A 19,794-nucleotide genomic window follows, 5' to 3' on the forward strand; every position below is an offset into this window, starting at 1 on the left:
TTTTGAGTCCATTTTCCATGAATATCCTAATCCTAGTCCAGTCAGCCCTCCACACCCAGGGGTTTCTCAGCTGCGATAATAGATATAACCAGAAAACACTCAAGAAAAAGAGATTCCATCCACCCTATCGGACTTGTTCTAGAAACTCTGCCCTAAATAGTGCAGTCTCACGGCTGCTCATGTGGCAGGTATGTTGGCTGAGGCCTGGTAAGCCAGTAGAGATGATTGAACATATGCAGGAAGACGTGCAGGGGTTGCCTGCAACTGGGGTGCTTGAGCGGCCTTGGATTTCGGTGTATCAGGGGGTCCTCGAACCAGTCCCCAGTGGGTGCCGAGGGCCAGCTGTCCTCCGTTCCTGAATAGTTTCCAGTGTGGGGATGGACCACATTTGGTTTATTCACCCATCAGCTGATGGACGTTGGGTGGAATCCACTTGTTTGGCTTCTGTGAGCAATGCTGCTGTGAACATGTGGAGACAGGTTTTGGTGGACCCTGTCTTTTCAGTTCTCTCGGGTTTACGTATAGAAGTGGGATCACTGGGCCATGCGAAAACTCTGACTTTTGCAGGAGCCATTAGATTGTCTTTCCTGGTGGCTGCACCGTTTTACCTGCCTAGCAGTAGCATATGTGGGGGTTTTCATTTCTCCACATCCTCACCAGTGCCTCTTCGTCTCTGTTACTGTCCTCATCATCACAGCCTACCTAGTAGGTGTGACGTTTATTTGCTGTGCTTTTCCATAATGTCCAATGGTGCTGTGCGTCCAGATATTTTTGTTCGTAAACATTTTGGCAGGGCCGGTGCTGTGGCGTAGCGTGTAAAAAGCTACTGCCTACGGTGCCAGCATCCCATATGTGCGCCAGTTTGAGTCCCGGCTACTCCACTCCTGATCCAGCTCTCTGCTATGGCCTGGGAAAGCAGTAGAAGATGGCCCAAGTCTTGGGCCCCTGCGCCCACGTGGGAGACCTGGAAGAAGCTCCTGGCTCCTGGCTCCAGATACCAACTGGGAAGTGAACCAGCGGATGGGAGACCTCTCTCTCTGCCTCTCCTCTCTCTGTGTAACTCTGACTTTCAAATAAATAAATAAATCTTTAAAAATTTTTGTGTGTACCCCTGGAAGTTAAGCTTCGTCTTGTGGGGCACATGGCCCGTCTTAGGTATGTCGCTGAAGTCGCCACAATTTCTCTCCCTCATCGTATTTCCTCCAACAGGAAGAGTCTTCAAAGAGTTCCTGGAAAATGAGTATTATGGGAAAAAACAGTACATGAATTTCAAAACTGTTTGCAGCAAATTAAGTGTAGCTGTTCATTCCATTTTTCCATGAGCTTTTGGAAGTCCCCTCTCATCTCAGCGTCCCTCTTTGGTTGTGGAGGCACAGTGAACGGTGGTATTCCCGTGGCTTCTGAAAGTCGCTTTTTCCTTTTTTCTCCCCAGGCAGGTACACCTTGGCAAAGATCATATGTCTTTTAAAATTAGAAAAGAGCTTACTGAGGAGCGGCAGAGAGCGTACAACAAATATAAGGTAAGAATTGCCACCTACTTATCTAAATATTTAAAATAGGCGAAATGCCAGATCGGGAGGGAGAAAGCTTGGAGGTAAGTTGGGAGAGGAGGCGGCAGATGATAATTGCAGTCGCCACCCACAAGTCAAGGCTGGGACCTGCACTCACTCGGCATCCTGAGGACCCAGAAGCCAGCGAGGAGCCCCTGATGTGATCGGGAAAAGTCGTAAAGAGGAAGAGAGCATTCACGCCCAGAGAGTGGCTCAGATTCCCGCTGGGATTCTGGAATGGCTGTGCTGCTGCCCCACTGTCTGCTGATGGGAGCCCCGGTCCCCGGTCCCGCGTCAGAGACACTGCTAGGGGCTGGCCCCGGGACACCACGGCAGCACCCGCAGGCTCGGGGCTGGGAACTGTGGCACTGAGCAACCCCATGGCCTGGCCTGGCTTGAGGGCTGTTGGATGTTTCCGGGCAGGGCGAGGGCAGAGGGCACCAGGGCCAAGTCCATAGAAGATGAAACACGAGACATGTAGGAGCTGAAGAGCTAGGACAGCACCAGCACTCAGCGTCTTGGGCGTTTGGACAACGATGTGCAGAATCATCACACTGGAGTCAGCACGGGCTGCTGCAGCAAACGCCCCCGGCCAGGAGGCTTAAACAGCTCGCACTTAGTAATCTCGCAATTTCAGAGGTCAGCGGGTGGTGGGCAGTGTTGGTTTCTTCCAAGGCTGGACTCTTGGCTTCCAGATAACCGCCTTCTTGCGTGTGTGTGTGTGTGTGTGTGTATGTGTCTCGGAATCCAAATTTCCTGTTAGGCTCAGGACAGCTGTCATACGGGATTAGAACCCACTGGAACACTGTCTTATTAACTTGATCACCGTTGTAAAGATCCTGTCTCCACTCCGAGATGGGTACTGGGGTGTGGGGCTTCCACGTTTGAATGCCCTGGGCTGGGGGCAGACACATTTCAGCCCATCCCACAGGTCTCTCGGCTTCATTAGGAGCTGTGTGCGTAGGGGGCACTGGATGGAAGCGGAATCCTCAGAGAGGAGTGTTTCGCACGTGGGATACAGTTCTCTTCCTTCTAGCCCAAACCAGAAACTTGAATAAATCAATCTCCTTTTTTTCTTTGTCTTCCGTAAGTCAAACCAAAGAATGTGAGGTCATTATGTTAGCAATGTTGCGTTAGGAAAAGGCAGATGTCAGGTTGCTGCTTAGATTTAGCCGGCTCAGATTCCTTACAGGCTACCTGAGACCAGAGTATCAAGAACTGTCTGTCCGTCCCACCACAGAATGCTATTTCCTAACTTTCTGAAAGGTGGAGTGGCCGTGCACATGCCCGGGACCAGATCCACGTGAGCGGGGGGCGGGGAGGGGGAGGGGGCTGTGGTAGCAGCACTTGGATGACAGGGGCAGTCACAGGTTGCAGGGGCCCTCCTCTGTGTGTCCAGGGGATTTCCTCTGGCGGCTGAGTCCGAGCAGGTGGCGCAGTAGCAAGGAGCACCCGGAAGGCATGAGGCCCAGGGCTGGAAGCTGAGAGACGGAGCTGGGGACAGAGGGAAAGAGCGGTCCCTGCTACAGGAAGACAGCCCTCGGAATATGCGAGGAACTTAGTTCATTTTGCTGCCCCACATTGGGAAATCCTTGCAGACCAGGGGTCTACCAGAAGTGCACAGAAGATGCAGTTTTATGAAAGAACTGCGCCTGGGTTTCAAAAATGCAGCAAAATACACTGATCTTTTAATTCCATTTTTGTTGCACAAACCTTTCGAAGCCTTGAAAATGACGCGCTTTTTACAGAAGGGATTCAGCCGACAATGTTAAATCCGGAACAGCTTCTCAGTGGCTGCTGGGAACAGGGAAGGGAACCCCGGGGGCCATCGGTTGGGGAGGGAGGGCACTGGGGACACTTTCTCCAGGGAAGGGACAGATCGCCTTCCAGGCCCCAAAGACCCTGCAGCCTCTCCAGGAGGTGGGGAAGAGTCGCCACCTGATGCTCAGATGACCAACCCTGGGCGGAGCTTCCCCGGGGACATTAAATTCCTTCCCAATGGAATCCATCTCTTTAGACTGCCGTAGTTTCTTGACACCCTAAAATCCTGTCTGTGGATTTTAAATGCCTTGAAAATGGTTTCCATGCACTCTGTCCTCTAGTTAGAAAAAGCGGATGTGGGGTCGGTGCTGCCACGCAAGGCCCTGCGTGTAAGCAGGCAGCGCGCTGAGCATCGCCTGAGCTTGCTGGGCTACCTGTATGCCTACTGCACTGCCTACGTGCACAGCTCACGGCCGGAACCCTGTCAGCAGCTTGCGCACCTGCTCCGCGGCTCTCTACCAGTTCCAGAGAGAAAGTTCGATGCCTTTGTATTCAACTCTAATGCTTTTGATGATTTGAAACCTCAGCTAGATAGAGGAGATCCCATTTTGGAAGAGGAATTCCAGCGACTCAAGACGGAAGTGAGCCTGAAACGGGTGGTGCACAATCTACAAGAGGTGGGTGACTTGGCTTTGTTGGGAATCCCGTTATTGGCAGCTCTTTCAGTGCTTATTTTTCTAATGCTAAAAAATGTTTATAGAAATCTTTTTGCCAAGAGATAACCAATAGTTTGCAATATGCTTACATTTTCAGAATGGTTTTGTTTGTTTTTTATTGTATATTTGAAACTCACAGTGTGCCTCTGGAAATTGAGAATGTCTCATTCACTGGATCCTCCTTTCTTTTTTCTTTTTTTTTTTTTTTAAAGATTTTATTTGAGAAGTAGAGTTAGAGAGAGAGAGAGAGAGAGAGGTCTTCCATACACTGGTTCACTCCCCAGATGGGCCCATCCAAAGCCAGGAGCCAGGAGCTTCTTCCAGGTCTCCCATGTGGGTGCAGGGGCCCAAGCACTTGGACCATCCTCTGGTCCTCTCCCAGGCCATAGCAGAGAGCTAGATGGGAAGCGGAACAGCTGGGACACCAACCAGCACCCATATGGGATGCCAGTGCCACAGGCAGAGGCTTAGCTCACCACAGCACAGCGCCGGCCCTGCCACCTCCTTTCTCGCGCTCTGCATCCTCCCCCTTGGTCTCCTTTTCCCTTCCCCTTCGCCCCCTGCGCGAGCCGCCGTGAGCCCGCCTCATTTCCGACCCCTGCTTCTTCATGCCCTGCCAATGCCCAACATCCCACAGAGCCTGCAACTTGGGGCAGCTTCCCCACTCCATCTGCCCATCTCCCCTAAACATTTATTTATTTGAAAGAGAGAGATGGGGGGCGGGGGGAGATTCCATCCACATGGCTGCAACAGCCAGGAGCCAGGAGCTTCATCCAGGTCTCCCACGTGGGTGCAGGGGCTCGTGCACTTGGGCCATCTTCTGCTGCTTTCCCAAGTGCATTAGCAGGGAAAGCCTATGGGATACTGACACTGCAGGCAGAGGCTTAACCTTCTACGCCACAGCACCACCCCAAAACTGGCATCTCTCACTTCTGTTCCCCAACTCAAGAAACATGCCTCATAAAGCCAGGTACACTTAAAGTGCTTAGTAAGTACTCACTAAACAGCAGAACAAATAAATGCTGGCTTCATTAGGGATGAAAGCATAACGGGTCTTTATTAAACGGTGATGCCAGAGGTTAACATTTCAGTGCGTGATGTGCCTGTATTTTGTATCCACAGAAGGCCAAGGAATTCCATCCCAATTTCGATCCACTCATCAATAATACTTGGGCCAACAGGTTCCGGGCTCAGAGACGCTTTCAACAGGCAGCACGCAAGGTGAGTCTCCACTGCAGGCCGAAGTCTGGATTTCTCTAGTTATCAGCACAAGCAAATCAGATAACCAGGGTATTTGAAACAACGTCTTTGTTGAGAAACAGTTCACACAACACGCCCTTGTGACACGTACAGTCCGGTCATTTTCAGGGTCTTCACGGAGCGGTGCCACCATCACCCCTCACGAGGAAACTCAGTTCCCATCAGTGGTCACTCCTCGTTCCCTCTTCCCCCGAGACCCCGGCAGCCACCGCTCCACGTGGTGTGTCTGAGGGTTTGCCTATTCCGGGAATTTCATATAAAATGCGATCATGCAACACCCGTCTTCTTTCACGTCACAAATTCTCCCAGTCCACCCGCATGGCAGCCTGGATGCGCCCCCTGTTCCTTCTGATGGCCGGCTGAGATTCCGTTGTTGGATGTGTTACGTTGGCTTTATCTACTCATCACTTGGCATCCACTTGCATCTTTTGGCTGTCAGTGCTGGTATCCAAGTTTGCAATTCCCTTGGGAGTGTGCGCCGAGGAGCGGGATTGCTGGGTCACAGGGTCCCTCCTGGGCCAGGGGATTTTGCTCAGTTCTTTCCAGAGACAGAAGCTGAGGCTTCCTGGGGGCTTGCGTCTCCATCCTTGGAGGCGCTGCCCCCCTGCTTTGCTGCCCATACCATCCCAGCCCTGGTGTCCACAGGATCCTGTGGGGAGCAACTCAGACTAGACTAAGTTACTGGAATTAAGACTTATTCTATGCATCTGCTCTCCCACAATATGGCGCTGGGAGAGGAGGAAACAGCTTCTACCCAGCTGCCTCTCACCAACTTGACAAACTGTAAGACCTGCTCCTGATTGGAGGAGAGCAGCGTACTCAGTGTGGGGAGCAACTCGGACTATACTGTTACTGGAATTAAGACTTATTCTATGCATCTGCTCTCCCACTGTGGGGAGCAACTCGGACTATATTGTTACTGGAATTAAGACTTATTCTATGCATCTGCTCTCCCACAATATGGCGCTGGGAGAGGAGAAAACAGCTTCTACGCAGCTGCCTCCAGTTCAACCAATAAACTGTAGGACCTACTCCTGATTGGAGGAGAGCAGCGTACTCGGCGTGTGGGCAGCCGAGTTAGGATTGGCGGAGGAGGACTATAAAGGAGGAGAGAGACGGCATGCACCAGGAACATCTAAGGGGAACATCTAAGGGGAACACCTGTGCAGCCCCCGAGAGAGCCGGCCGGCGGTGTGCCGCTCCCCTGCGGAAGTGGGGAATGTGGCCAGGGGGAACTGCCCTTCCACGGAGGTGGAAGGGATAGTAGCCAACCCGGGAAGAACCAGCAGCAAACCCGGGGAGGGCCGAGCAGACGAAAGAACAGCGCAGGGTTCAGTGTCGTTCCTCCACGAAGAGGGGGAGCGACATAATGGTGCCGTGACTCGGATAGGAAACCTAGCTTGGATAGGAAACCTAGGACGGATAGGAAACTTAGGAGGAAAGAAATGGGAAAATACCGGAGAGAGAGACTAGCAAACAGCCTAGGGAAAAGCCGGACGAGAAAGGTGCCGGAAGAAGCTATTGAAAGCCTAGGCATAGACTTGGATATGGACTGTGGGAAAGAAGTTAGGATTGAAAGCGAAAGTGAAAGCTTTCATAGACTCGGATGCGGACTATGGCGGGGAAGCTAGGAGATTGAAAGCGAAAGTGAAACCTGGAGGAGGCTTGGACTCGGATACGGACTGTGGGAAAGAAGTTAGGATTTAAAGTGAAAGCAAGAAGAAACTTAGACTTAGATACGGACTGCAGGTTGAAAGTGAAAGTGAAACCTATAAGAAACTTAGACTTGGATACCGACTGTGGGGAGAAGCCAGGAGAAATGAGAGGAATATTGTTGGAAGAAAACTTAAGGAAACATACCGGGTAGAGAAAAATGTTAGGGAGGATGAAGCCGCGAGTGCAGGCCAAGGCGGAGACATAAGCCACCTTGGAATTCTTCAAGTCACCCCGGGGAGCAAGAGGCGAAGATCTGGAACCAGAGGCAGAGACGTGGGCCGCCAGGTTGAAATTCGCCAGGTTAGTCCGGGGAACTTGGACTGAATGCCGGTGGTGGCGGAAACATTCGCGGAAGCCGCCGCGTGCAGAGAGAGCACGGGGCGTGAATAAATAGGGAACGCGGGGCTGGCGCGAGGCCGTGGTGCGGGCGCGAAGTGCGTGGAGACCGCGGAGCGTGCGCGCGAAGCCGAGCCGCGCAGATGAGAGAAGCGCGGGCTGAAGCGGCGCAAAGCCGGGAAGCCACCGCGGGGCGGGCGCCGGCGGGGCGAGGCGCCGGGAAGCCGCGCAGAGCTGTGAAGCCGCCGCGGGGCGGGCGCCGGCGGGGCGAGGCGCCGGGAAGCCGCGCAGAGCCGTGAAGCTGCCGCGGGGCGAGGTGCCGAGAAGCAGCCTCGGGCGGGCGCCGGGAAACCGCGGGGATAAGAGAAACAGAAGTTTAGAAGTAAAATGAGAGAAATAGGAATGCTGGAAGATAGAAGTAAAATGGGAGAAATAGGAATGCCCGGAGATAGAGAAATAGAGAAATAGAGAGGCCTCCCTACAACACTGCAATGTGAGAGCTTGGATTCGGTCTGCCTGATTAGGGAAGTGGTGAGCACCTGCGGGCGGCTAGCAGCTTATGCGCCGCAGGTCACCGAAGACAGGCACATTATCAACACCAATAAGTCACCCCACAACATGGCAATGAGAGAGCTTGGATTCGGTCTGCCTGATTAAGGCGGTAAGCACCAGCAAGCAGCTCGACCAGAGTATGAGCTGCAGGTCACCGAAGATAGGCACGAATCAACACCAATAAGCCTCCCCACAATATGGCAATGAGAAGGCTTGGATTCGGTTTGCCTGATTGTTAGGGCTTGTAAGCCCCTGCGGGCAGAGCAGAGCATGCGCTGCGGGGCACCGAACACAGGCACGCATCAGCGCCTAAAAACCTCCTCACAACATGGCGAAGAGAGGACCTGGATTCGGTTTGCCTGATTGATAGGACTTGTAAGAACCTGTGGCAACTCTAGCAAGCAGAGCAGAGTGTGTGCCGCGGGACACCGAAGACAGGCGCGTATCAATGCCAAAAAATAAAAAGAAAGGGGGATCTGTGGGGAGCAACTCGGACTATACTGTTACTGGAATTAAGACTTATTCTATGCATCTGCTCTCCCACTGTGGGGAGCAACTCGGACTATATTGTTACTGGAATTAAGACTTATTCTATGCATCTGCTCTCCCACAATATGGTGCTGGGAGAGGAGAAAACAGCTTCTACGCAGCTGCCTCCAGTTCAACCAATAAACTGTAGGACCTACTCCTGATTGGAGGAGAGCAGCGTACTCGGCGTGTGGGCAGCCGAGTTAGGATTGGCGGAGGAGGACTATAAAGGAGGAGAGAGACGGCATGCACCAGGAACATCTAAGGGGAACATCTAAGGGGAACACCTGTGCAGCCCCCGAGAGAGCCGGCCGGCGGTGTGCCGCTCCCCTGCGGAAGTGGGGAATGTGGCCAGGGGGAACTGCCCTTCCACGGAGGTGGAAGGGATAGTAGCCAACCCGGGAAGAACCAGCAGCAAACCCGGGGAGGGCCGAGCAGACGAAAGAACAGCGCAGGGTCCTGTGTCGCTCCTCCGCGAAGAGGGGGAGCGACATAATGGTGCCATGACTCGGATATGAAGCCTAGGCAGGGCTTAGTGTCGTTCCTCCACGAAGAGGGGGAGCGACACTCAGTGTGTGGGTAGCAGAGTTGGGATTGGTGGAAGAGGACTATAAAGGAGGAGAGAGACAACATGCACCAGGAACATCTATCTGAAGGAACACCTGAGCAGCCCCCGAGAGAGCCAGCCGGCGGTGTGCCGCTCCCCTGCGGAAGTGGGGAAAGTGGCAGGGGGAACCGCCCTTCCACGGAGGTGGAAGGGTTGGTAGCCAACCCGGGAAGAACCAGCAGCAAACCCGGGGAGGACTGAGCAGACAAAAGAACAGCGCAGGGTCCTGTGTCGTTCCTCCACGAAGAGGGGGAGCGACAGATCCAATGAAGACTCCTGGGCCTCACATGCCAGTAAAGGGCAGGGGGTGACCCCCTGGACCAGCTTTGGCCCTGCCTCCCCAGCTGCCCACCGTCCCGTAGGTTGTCCCAGCCCTTGTCGTCTCCTAAGCATGTCATACTCGCTTCCTACCATGACCCTGTGTTCCTGCTCCTCACCCTCCAACTGCTGCCCTCCCACCATTTCTGCTCCCTGGGCCCACACCTGTCCTGTGCACTGGCTCAAGGCTCCCATTCCTCCAGGAAACCGTCCCTGTCGGCTGTAGCACTCGGGGGGTCTCCTCGAAGCCCCTGCCGCCCCATGCCGCCTGCAGATCTCTCATCCCTGCCCGAGTGTGGCTCCCCAGACGCTGCCCTCTGTGCTGAGGAGGCTTCTTACGACCCTTCCACTCTTGGGCAGTGACGTAGCCCCCCGTGCTGTAGTTGGCTGTCTGGACACTGAAAGGGACCAATAGGAGCTGTCAGCTCGGGCTGTTGTGAAGAGCGAGCGAGTGAGCGGAGGTGTGGGGTCCAGGTTACGCCTCAAGCAGCCCTCCCAGCCTGCTCCATCCAAGGCCGCTGCACCTGGGGCTTCCTTCTCACCACCCCTCAGTGCCCCTCCTGAGGTTCTGCCCCCATGGTCTGGTGATGGGCAGGGCGGGGCAGCCCCAAGATGCCCAGGGTAGGGGTGAACAAGGTGGAAGGAGGTGGCACAATGCTGCGTTCCAAGGGAGGAAGGCACAGCTGTTGACAGGGAGCAGGCGCCAGCAGGAAGTCGCCATGGGCAGGTGAACCCTCCAGCCAGGAGCAAGTGGTGTCAGCAATTATGGGCGTGGTTCTGAGCGACGGCCCCACCCCTTCCTCACGTGCCACGGCAAGGACCATCCGTCCTGTGTGTCCACACGAGGGGACTCCAACAATGTCCTGAGAGAGAGAATTAAAGACAAGTTTATTTTGGCCAAAAAACGGTTGAAATCCATGCCCACAAGGGGCCTTCAAAAGCGCATGAAAAATGCTTATGTATTATGGGGGCGGGCAAGCACGCATAGATTTCAAGCATTTTTTGCAACCAAATAAGCTTAGCTTAACTCCCACTTTCCACACACTTTTGTGAAGTCTGGAACCCTCCAAAGGTTTCTGATGGCAAAAGGCACAGATTTCCTGCTGCTAGGGCGCCGCCTTCCTCTTTGCCGTAAGCACACCCCCTTCACTTCTGCCTTCCATCATCGACCTGGCGCCTCACCGCTCAGTGTCCAGGTCGGAGCTCACCGCTCAGAGAGGCCTTCGCTCTTCCTCCTTGCAGAGGTGGGCAGTTCTAGCCCGCTGTGCCCTGCCCCCGTGCCTTTATTCTGTCCTTGTTTTCTTCACACGGTCTGCCTTGTTTACTCATTTGGGTGCTTGCTGTGAGCAGGGTGCGTGTCTGCTCCGCACTCTGTGCGTGCAGCGCCCCGCCCAGCACTGAGCCCAGGGGAGCCGCTTCATAGTGCAGATGGCGTCTTCACCGAGGGCATGGAACACGCACGCTATGAAACACCAACGAGATGTGGATTTCCAAGGGTTGCACACCAAAATAAACGTTTGAATTCCATTTTGCCGTGAAGTCTTTTTTTTTAAGCCCCTACCCATTGTTCCGTGGAGAAGGACGTGACTTCCCATAGCGAATGAGGCCCTCAGCCGCAGCCCTGTGTACCTGTGGCACTCACCTGGGGTCCTGTCGCCATGAGCGCCAAGCTCAATGGTGTGCATTGGCACTGCCCGTCGTCCACAGCCCTTGTTGCTTGTCCATCAACCCCCAAAATAGCACAGCGGTAACAGGACTGCTCTACAGAGACCCAGAAGAACACGCATAGAACAGATCACTCTGTTCTGGAAATAGGAGAAAAACAGGGTTCAAAGTTGGGCGGAGACAAGGCCTCATGACAGCCTGGTCTCATTATTATTATTATTATTGTTATTATTATTCTGAGGCTGGGTCTCAGGCAGCATGCCAGCCGACTTGTGAATTCTTAGAACGGTGGTCTCAACCCTTTGTAGGGGCCAAGGGGTGGGGACAGAATAAGAGGGATGGTCCAACTAAGCCTATACCAGCCCATGACCGGAAGTCCTTCTCCCGTGCACCCGCAGGTCATGGTTCAGCGACGACTGCTTTGCATGCTCACCGCTGTTCGAGAAATGGACAAGGAGAGCATCATAAGAAAACTCAGCGATAAAAAAGCTTCCCTAGACAAAGGTAACAGAGCCGGCTGGGAAGGGCAGCGGGGTTGGGACCAGCCCTGACCCTGACACAGGGGTCTTTTATAAGGAAGTTAGCAGGGGAGAAGTAAACCATTCTCACAGATCGCATGCTTCAGCTTCCTAGTACTGCAGGACCCGATCACCACTTGGTCGTGGCCTAAACCAACACATTCGTCTGTCTCACAGTTACAGGTCAAAGGTCTTGACCTCTGCCTGGGTGCGGGCAGCTGGGGGACTGAGGCAGCCGGTGCTCCTTGGCTGGCGGCCCCTCCCTCACATCACTGCAATCCTGAGGTTCAGCCCCCAGACACATCTCCCTCCTGACTCCAAGTGCCCCCTCCCTGTCTCTTACAGGGACCCTGTGACCCCACGGGGCCCACCTGGACAACCCAGAGCCATCTCCCCATGACCTAGCCACACCTGCCAAGTCCTTGTCACAGGTTCTGGCGAGGGGGATAGGGACACCTTTTTCATCTCGCACTGACTTCACTGTTGGAAGAAATCCCAGTGAATCAGTGCCATATCGGATGCTAGCACTGCAGGCTGGGGCTTCCAACCCGCTGTGCCACAGCGCCAGCCCCAATAAACTTATTTTTAATGTGATTTTCCCGTGAACCTTTTGAAGCTCCAGTGTGTATGTGAAGACGAATATTGTTTTTGACATGACATGAGGCAGACCTGCAACTAAAGATGGCATTTTTACATAAAAATCCCTGACAAGCCTCCTAAAATACTGTTTCGTTTTTCTCCCAAAGACAGGACTCCCCCCAAGTCCCTGCCCGGGTTGGGCCAGGACGATTACTGCAGCCGGTTCTCAGTGTCACCACACGAGGTGCTGCCCTTCGCCTTCCCGGCCTACAGCCCTGCTCAGGACTCCAATGAGTTGGTGGGTGCCGCCAGGCTGTGGGGCGGGGCTGGGCGCCAGCATGGGGCTGTTGGGAGATTGTTGGAAAAGCCCTTCCTCCCTCTCAGTGTGCCCACCTCCTCCTAGAGACTCCCAGGAGAGTCCTGGCTGAGGGAATTATGAGGGTGGGAAGCCAGAGCTCATCTCTTCCACCTGCCTTGCACCTGCTGCACACCTGCGCAGGGCTCCCTGGCAGCCTGGGCTGGGTCCGTTCCAGCCTGGGCCAGCCTGAGTGCTGAGCCCCATCCCTCACTCTGCAGCTGGGCCTGAGAACAGAAGGGCAAAGAGGTGAACCCAGACGGCTGGGCTGGCCGCTGGCAGGTAGCAGACAGGCTCTGCTCAGCTGGGCTTTCTGCTGCCTGGCCCCCAGCCGGGAAGAGTCCCCTTGTTAGATACAGCCCTCTCCAGGTTGCACAGGACCTCAAAGTCACGGCCCCTCCCAGGCAGCCCGCCCCCAGTGACAAGGCAGTCAAGGCGCGAATGCAGACTCTTCTCACACCGTACCATCTTCAGAGCTCCTCACGACCTACGAGGGAAGGAGTGCGCCCCAGAATCTGACTATCTGACCCATCGGGTTCACAGTTCCACTTCTCTCTCTCTCTCTCTCTCTCTCTCTCTCTCTCTCTCTCTCTCCATGTAACAACTCATCCTTTTATGCTTTAGGGCGCATGCTAATAAAAATAATGAACCCTCACATTGCATTTACCATAAAGCAGGCAGTGCCTTGCATCATCGCATTTAGTCTTCAATAAGCCAGTAAGAAGGTTTCTTCTTTCACTGATAGGGAAACTGAGGCACAAGGCCAAAAAGGCGGTAATACCAAAGTATCACTCAGTGCACCCATGACTGCAAGCAAAATGAGTTTGCTAACTTCAAAGAATAAACTTGCCATTCACGTCCTACCATATTTGTGAAGCATGTCAGTTTACTCCATTCCGAAATCATGGGCCCGAATTCAGAAACTGCATGTGTTTGCTGCTCTCAGTAATTAAATTATGTAAAGACATCCAGAATATTCCGACCCTGGGGACTAGTGAGCCTGTGGTTTCCCAGCAGGATTAAGTGTCTGACACTCGGTAATGAGGAGGGAGCCGGGGGTGATGGGCGAAGCTCTCCACTGTGCCACTGGGGCCGCCTCGGTATTTCTGCAGAGGGCGAAGCCGACACATAGCACTGCTGAGACACCCCCGCTGGTCAGGGCTGGGGGGAGCTGTTGACTTCTGTGTTGACTGCTAAGATGCACGGTCTTCTACATTCAGCACCTTTGAAGCTGGGAACTTAGAACTGACCTTGCCCCGAAGTAACCAAATGGTGATGTCTCACACTCAGTGGGGTACTGTGTGGATTGAAGGCCCCTGCTATGCCAGGTGCCCTGGGTGTCGGAGGCAGCTTAGCATGCAGGGAGCGTCTTGGGAGCACACCAGGGACGGGTGCTAGAAGCAAGCAGAGGGGGTGGGATGGACAAGAGAGAAGCAGTGCTGCAACCCATCTCGGCGAAGGTCTCCGCTGAGCCCAGGGGCCCTGTGAAGCTGGCACAGCGTGAGAAGAGCCAGCATTTGCACCTTGACTGCCGTCTGCCTGGGAGGGGCCCGTGACCTTGTGCAGCCCCTGGAGAGGGCTCTTTCTAACAAGCGGACCCCTGGCGGCTGGGGGACCAAGTCCTTTGAGCCTGCGGGGCGCTCTGGCTGACACATTGCCAAGTTCACAGCCATAGGAAATAAAAAAAACAAGACTCACATGCACTAAAGGGCATCCGGGTGGGGCGGCGGGGCTGCCTCCAGGCCACCTGCGGGCGGCTGGCAGACAACTGCTCCCTGAATGTTTCAAAACGTAATGGGAGCAGGTGCCTGACTGTCCTTGCTCTGTGTTGATCATCTGCCCCCTTTTGATTTTTCTTTCAACTTGCACATTGTAGGCTCCTGATGGCCTTGGACCGGTCCCAATTAAGTCCTCAGATATTCAAATCAAGCAGAGTTACTCCTTCTTCAATTTGCAGGTCAGGCTTGTTGTGTAGTATTAGTTACTTGGATTTCCTACGAAGGGAGCAATCTTGAACTTGGATTGCGTTGTCATGTTTGTGTGTGTGTGTGTGTGCGTGCACTGTTATTGTATGGAATGTGGGAGGTGCAGCCGACTCTATTTTCCTATTGTGGCTTATGGAATCCAGGATCTTTACTCTGGGCACCTGTCAGATTTTGCACACACATTAAGCTGTCTGAGCAACACACTTAGACTCGTCAAGAAAAACCCAGGGGGAAGTGAACAAGAGTCAGCCTTTCTTGAGGTCCATGAGCACTTCTGGTTTCTTAAATGAAAGTATTTCTCCAGCTAAGCTGTCCGGTGAGGGAGGGGAGCCATGAACACAGATGTGTGGGTGGCCCCGGAACAGGGCTCAGGGCTGGCACTGAGATCTGCCCAGCACCACTGCCAACACGGCCTGTGCTGCGCTCTTACCACCAGACAGCTCCCAGAAGGCCATGGTTGAGAGGTAGAAGCCAGGCTTTCAAAGACACCCCGTGTCTTCTTCGGCCTGCAGGTTCCTCAACTCTACAAAATTAAAGGCTACCAGCCGTTCTCTGTCCACAAGTCTTACACAAGCTACAGGTCTCAGAAGCTCCCGCGGCCCCTGAAGCAAGGAGCTGAGGTAGGAGGGGTCCCCCAGCGCCGAGACCCGCTCCCGCCGCTGCCTTCCTGCCCCAGTATCAACACACTGCTCTTGGTCCCCATGCAGGACGAAGCCACCACCATCATAGCCCTTCCCAAGAAGGACAGTGTGGCCACGCCCTCTGGCATGCCCTCAGTCCTGAGCATGAAGCCGCCCGAGGCCTTAGCCATGTCCGTGGAGTATGACCCACTTTACGTGTTTGTAAGTAGCGCCTGGCCGGAGCCTGGTGGGCTATGTTCCCCTGTTTTGTCAGGTACCCTATAAGAAACAGAAGCCTTCCCTGGGAACATGCCTTCCCTTTGGAATTGCAGGCTTTAAGCGCTGTATCACCTTGGAAATAGCTTGCCAGTATCTATTGTTTGGAAGATACCAATGTTTCTGTCTCTTAACAATTTCAACATTTGCTTTTATGACAAAAGCTGTGTGATCTTTTCTAACTATATATAATATGCACATATAGACCAAGGCAGAAGTCAAAAGAGAAATGAGTAAGTGGTCTTAACTGAATGAAAATAAAGGCAAAGCAAAATTTGTGATGAATTTACAATAAGTTCTTCAACAAGTTCATGGAAAACGTCTCCTATGAAAAAAATCTATGCATGGATTTGAGACTTGGTTTTCTGCATGAAAATGAACTCCTCCTAACCCATTATAATATAGTTGAACAGATTCTAGTCTTAGACGTTAAGGACACAACAGGGCCAGCACTGTGGCACAGAAGGGTAAGCCTGCACCTGCAGTGCCAGCAGCCTGTATGGGCGTCCCTTCAAGTTCTGGCTGTTCCACTTCTGATCCAGCTCCCTGTGAATGCACCTGGGAAAGCAGCAGAAGATGGTCCAAGAATTTGGGCTCCTGACACCCACATGGGAGCCTAGGATGGAGTTCCAGGCTCCTGGCTTCAGCCTGGCCCAACCTCAGCCATTATAGCCATTTGGGAAGAATCAGTTCTCTCTTTCTCTCTCTCTTCCTCCCAACCCCCTCCCTCCTCCCTCCCTCTCTCTAACTGTTTCTCAAACAAATTAATAAATCTTTAAAAAAAAAAAAAAAGAAGAAGAAGGCTACATCAACATGTTAAATTCCCAGGACCCTCAGTTCTTTAGGGATGGTGTGAGTGGCTGATATCAACACTTGCAAAAGCGTCTTGGACTGGACAGAGCTGATGTCGAGAAATAAAGTTTGTGTTTTTTTATCGTTATATTTTAATTACATTTTCCATGAACTTTTTGTAGTGCCTCCGTGAAACACCATATGCCTACATTAGACAAGAAGAAACATCTCAGATTAATGTCCTAAACTATCTCTCTTAGAAATGAGGAAAGAGAGAGCAGATGAAACCCAAGCTAAGCAGAGAAGAGAAATAATAAAGATCAGATTGAAAACCAGTGAAATAGAAAACGCAAGAAGCCGGCGCCACGGCTCACTAGGCTAATCCTCCGCCTTGCGGCGCCGGCACACCGGGTTCTAGTCCCGGTCGGGGCGCCGGATTCTGTCCCGGTTGCCCCTCTTCCAGGCCAGCTCTCTGCTGTGGCCAGGGAGTGCAGTGGAGGATGGCCCAAGTGCTTGGGCCCTGCACCCCATGGGAGACCAGGAGAAGTACCTGGCTCCTGCCTTCGGATCAGCACGGTGTGCCGGCCGCAGCGCGCTGGCCTCGGCGGCCATTGGAGGGTGAACCAACAGCAAAAGGAAGACCTTTCTCTCTGTCTCTCTCTCTCACTGTCCACTCTGCCTGTCAAAAAAAAAAAAAAATTATTGGCCGGCACCGCGGCTCACTAGGCTAATCCTCCACCTAGAGGTGCCGGCACACCGGGTTCTAGTACCGGTAGGGGCGCCGTATTCTGTCCTGGTTGCCCCTCTTCCAGTCCAGCTCTCTGCTGTGGCCCGGGAGTGCAGTGGAGGATGGCCCAAGTCCTTGGGCCCTGCACCCGCATCGGAGACCAGGAGAAGCGCCTGGCTCCTGGCTTCAGATCAGCGCGGTGCGCCGGCCGCAGCGCGCCAGCCGTGGCGGCCATTGGAGGATGAACCAACGGCAAAAAGAAGACCTTTCTCTCTGTCTCTCTCTCTATCTACTCTGCCTGTCAAAAAAAGAAAAAAAAAGAAAAGAAAAGAAAGAAAGAGAGAGAGAAAAAAAAACGCAAGAAAGCAATAGAGAAAAAAAACTGGCTCTTTGAGAAGATCAATGAATGGATAACCCTTTAACCTAACAGGGGGAAAATGGGGTAAAAGACAGAGATTGCCAATATTAGGAATGAGAAAGATGGTTGGCACCACAAATTCTGCAGAAATTCGAAAGACAATTTCTGTTATGAAAACCTTGATGCCAGTAAGTTCACCAGCATAAATGCACAAGTCCATAAAAAGCACAAATTCTGAAATATCAAGAGGAGATAAATAATCCAAATAGCTCTCTGTCTATTAAAGAAATTGAATTTGTAGTTGAAAACCTTCCAACCAAGAAATTTTCAGGACTTTCCTGGAGAATTCTGCCAAACATTTAAGGAAGAAATAATACCAAGACCACACAAACTCTTCCAGAAAATGGAAGAGAGACAACTTCCCAACACATTCTCAAAGCCAGTATTACTCTGCTGTCAAAGCCAGACAGACATGACCGGAAAAGGAAGGACACTCCGGTATCCTGCATAAACACAGATGAAAAGTTTGTAACAAAGTATTAACAAGTCAAGTCCATCATAATAGATAATAGAACAATGTATCATAAGCAAGCCAAGGCTTCTGCCAAGACTCCATATAAAGTTAGCATTCAAAGCCCCCCCTACCCCCGACAATGCCGTTCCCATATTAACAAACCAAACAGGAAAAGCAGTAGGATCATATTAGTAGGTACAGGAAAATTATCTCTGACATCTGTTCCTGACCAACTCTCCCAGCCGGTGAGGGACAGAAGGGACCTTTCTCAACCTGACAAATGGCATTTATCCAAATGCTAGAGCTGGAGCAGCAGTTAAGAAACTGCTGTTAAGACACCCACATCCCAAATCAGAGTACCTGGGTTCAAGTCCCAGCTCCGCTCCTGTTCCTACTTCCTGCTAACGTATCCTGGACGGCAGCAGGTGATGGCTCAAGTAGTTGAGTCCCTGCCACCCATGTGAGAGACCCCAATTTAGTGTCTGGCTCCTGGCTTCAGCCTGGCCCAGCGCCACTATTGTGGGCATTTGGGGAGTGGACAGATACAAGGGCACCCACCCCCTCTGTTTCTCTCCCTCTGCCTTTTAAATAAAGCGAATCAGTAAATATGAATATTTTAAAGCCTTAGAGCTAACATCAAACTGAGTGGCAGATGACTGAATTCCTTCCCAGCAAGGCATTTTCACACCAAAATAAACTCCTTTAATTCCATCTTCCCACAGACTTTTTGACATACCCTCATACAGTGGAACATACCAAAAGAAAAAAAATCACTAAAACTCGTAAGTGAGTTTAATGAGATTGCAGGACACAGGATACCACCCCTGTACCAGCAGCAATCTGAAACTCAAGTTGTAAAGGCCCCGTCACTGAGCAGGGGCATCCCCACTGTGAAACGCTCAGGCCTGAATCTGCACCAAATGTCTGTCTCTCTCTCTCGCTCCCTGTGTGCCTCTCAAATAAATAAACTTTACAAAATTATTAAACATTCAAACAAACAACAAAGTCTCAGCTTGGTGGTTCTTCACCATCCAAGATCAAATAGTGTGTGGGGAGAAAGCTATGTTGCTTGGGGCAAGAGTACTTGTGTTTGGTGCGCAGGCTCTCTGTTTTAATATTTTGATATAATTGTTCTGTGCCTCCATTAGCTCTGCTGGAAAATTAGTTGAAAAACAGCATCTCCCTTAAAACCAGACACCACATCCGAATGGAACCTTCCTGAATTAAAAAACATTACCCAAACAAAGTTAAATGTTGACATTTCCTGATGTCAGATGTCACTGTCCCCTTTGTCTTCTCTTAAGTAGTTCCGAAGAAGCTATTTTCCTTCTCAAAACCAGAAGCTTATTTGCTCTTTAAAACCAGTATGCTTGCTTAATAGTTCCTGCTAACTCGTCGTGGCTGGAAAAAACAGACACTCTGGGCCATTTTAAGCTGCGCTGTGGGTCCCGAGTGTTCCCATGTAGGTTTAGTGAACCCACTCGTTGTGAGTGAAGCTCTGAAGCCAGAAACTTGGCACTGACATGGGAAGAGACACTTCCAAGCACTGCCATCTTGCCGTCCTGCCTCTGTCTCCCCGATGAGCCCACCGGGAGCATTAGTGCCGGTGGGAGCCACAGAGTCGGGCCTGGCTTAGGAACCACTATGCAGAAAAGAATCCTTTACTTCCTCCCCTGCAGAACCCCAACCCTGGATTGTTTGCCGTCATGCACCCTCTGAGCTACGTGGAGACACTCATAGATTACCATCTCTGCTGTCACCCCAAGTACAAGTTCACCAAGGAGTCCCACGACGGGTCCAGCATTCCTCTCACCCAAAAGCAGTTTCTCCACCACACGGTAATGCCCTCTCCACGCAGCCTGGCAGAGCCGGCCCTGGGCTGCAGGCAGGGGGCAAGGTCAGGGGGAGGGTCGGGACTGAGGACACCGATGGTGACAACGACCAGCCCTAAAGGGGCACGGCTGGGCAAGACTTGTGCAAGAATAGCCATAGCAACTTCGAGTGTCCCCACGCCTCAGCCAAACCCTCAGCACCACTTGCATCCCACCCATCCCCACTTCT

General features: G+C 52.5%; 1 protein-coding gene across 3 annotated transcripts in view; it reads left to right on the forward strand.

Moving 5' to 3' along the window:
- Window positions 1-19,794, forward strand: part of CFAP221 (cilia and flagella associated protein 221) — a 90,125-nt gene that overhangs the window by 59,356 nt on the left and 10,975 nt on the right. For 2 of the 3 annotated variants that reach the window (XM_051848749.2, XM_002712377.5), the window contains exons 12-20: window positions 1,433-1,520; window positions 3,899-3,988; window positions 5,150-5,248; window positions 11,408-11,513; window positions 12,274-12,404; window positions 14,338-14,418; window positions 14,959-15,066; window positions 15,154-15,288; window positions 19,413-19,571. In XM_051848749.2, the coding sequence (XP_051704709.2) occupies window positions 1,433-1,520; window positions 3,899-3,988; window positions 5,150-5,248; window positions 11,408-11,513; window positions 12,274-12,404; window positions 14,338-14,418; window positions 14,959-15,066; window positions 15,154-15,288; window positions 19,413-19,571 (997 nt within the window). The remainder of the gene's footprint in view (window positions 1-1,432; window positions 1,521-3,898; window positions 3,989-5,149; window positions 5,249-11,407; window positions 11,514-12,273; window positions 12,405-14,337; window positions 14,419-14,958; window positions 15,067-15,153; window positions 15,289-19,412; window positions 19,572-19,794) is intronic. The other variant, XM_070071560.1, reaches the window with a different exon arrangement.

Source organism: Oryctolagus cuniculus, chromosome 3 (assembly GCF_964237555.1).
Source record: "Oryctolagus cuniculus chromosome 3, mOryCun1.1, whole genome shotgun sequence".
Classification (NCBI taxonomy): Eukaryota; Metazoa; Chordata; class Mammalia; order Lagomorpha; family Leporidae; genus Oryctolagus; species Oryctolagus cuniculus.